Source organism: Sinocyclocheilus grahami, unplaced genomic scaffold, assembly GCF_001515645.1.
Source record: "Sinocyclocheilus grahami isolate Dianchi unplaced genomic scaffold, SAMN03320097.WGS_v1.1 scaffold13708.1, whole genome shotgun sequence".
NCBI lineage: Eukaryota > Metazoa > Chordata > Actinopteri > Cypriniformes > Cyprinidae > Sinocyclocheilus > Sinocyclocheilus grahami.
In genome coordinates, this window is record NW_015515021.1 from 4,151 (window position 1) to 5,564 (window position 1,414).

The 1,414-nt window shown below is 42.3% G+C and overlaps 1 protein-coding gene across 1 annotated transcript in view; it reads left to right on the forward strand.

Annotated features, from left to right (window-relative positions):
• The window catches only part of LOC107579043 (ESF1 homolog), a gene marked incomplete at its 5' end in the record, with an annotated part of 5,297 nt that extends 4,023 nt beyond the window's left edge, over positions 1 to 1,274 (forward strand). The window contains 4 exons of the mRNA XM_016264927.1: positions 50 to 227; positions 314 to 410; positions 530 to 609; positions 686 to 1,274. Of these exons, the coding sequence (XP_016120413.1) occupies positions 50 to 227; positions 314 to 410; positions 530 to 609; positions 686 to 1,126 (796 nt within the window). The remainder of the gene's footprint in view (positions 1 to 49; positions 228 to 313; positions 411 to 529; positions 610 to 685) is intronic.
• Between the last annotated feature and the right edge of the window lie 140 nt (positions 1,275 to 1,414).

Consider the following 1,414-nt stretch of genomic DNA (forward strand, 5'->3'; position numbering starts at 1 on the left):
ATATATATAAAATAGTAAATATAAACTATATAATATTAAATAAAATTAGGTACATTATATTAACGCATTTTTTATTAGTTTATTCATTTAATTGCTTTTTAGGACTGAAGGAAACGACTGAGAAGCTTGTGAAGAAGAAAATGGAGGGCAAAGATCAGCTGACTCCATGGGAGCAGTACCTGCAGAAGAGAAAGGAGAAAAAGAAAGAGAAGAGGAAAGGGAAGAAGGTAAATGTGTCGCTGAGGAAATAATCATGTCGTTTGTCCTTCATTTCTGTCCTTCTGACTCACATATGCTCTTTTGTCTTGTGCAGGAAGCTGCGGAGGCGGAGCCTGGGATCAGTGATGATGAACTTCCTGCTGATGTTGACCTCAGTGACCCCTTCTTCAAAGAAGAGCTCGGCTCGACAGGTTAGTGACGAGTCTGCACTTTACTCCCCTCATGCTTTATTATATTCAACATCAGAGTTTCTCATATTCCTTCAGGAAGTATTACACCTTTAGTGCTCTAATCTATATCCTCTCTGCAGCATCCCTGAAAAACAAGAAGAACAGGAAGAAGGATGAAGAGAAGACACCAGAAGAACAGGAAGAGCTGGAGAGACGGAGGGTATGTTTCTCTGATGTTCATGAATGTGTGTTTGTGGGTAATGCATCATGGGTAATGGCTGTGTCGTGGCATCTAGGCTGAGATGGAGCTGCTGATGGACGACGAAGAAGACAACAAGCACAAACATTTCAACTACGCCAAGATCGTCGAGCAGCAGAACCTGAGCAAGAAGAAGAGGAAGAAACTCCTGAAGAGCAACACGCCACTAGAGGAGGACGACTTCCATGTGGACGTTCACGACTCACGCTTCCAAGCCATGTTCACGTCCCATCTCTACAACCTGGACCCGTCCGACCCGTCCTACAAGAAGACCAAAGCAACGCAGAGCATCTTAGAGGAGAAACAGAGACGCAGAGAGGAGCGACAGCACAGCCAGAAGGAGGCGCAGAAGAAGGATGGAGCAGAGGCGCCATCATCCTCCACTAAAGTCATGGACCCCAGTTTATCACTGCTTGTCAGATCCATCAAGAACAAAACTGAACAGTTTCAAGCGCGCAAGAAACAAAAGACAAAATGATTCTCACAACAAGAGACTCAAGTCTCAACTCGAGTTGGTTTTCTGGAGTCTTTGTGTTACTTTAGTGACTGATTTCTGCTTGGAGACAAACGTTTTTGATAATAAACATCATACTTTCTCCTAGTTCAAAATTTTTGCTTCACTTTTGTAATTGACCGGCCATTTTTGGATGAACACCATACACAAAATCTCATGATCTGCTGCTTCATAGCTAATTTGTTTAAATCCAGCGAGTTTTCAAAATTTATAGAGGAGAACCATGTTTTGAGTCATCCAAAAAAAAAAAAA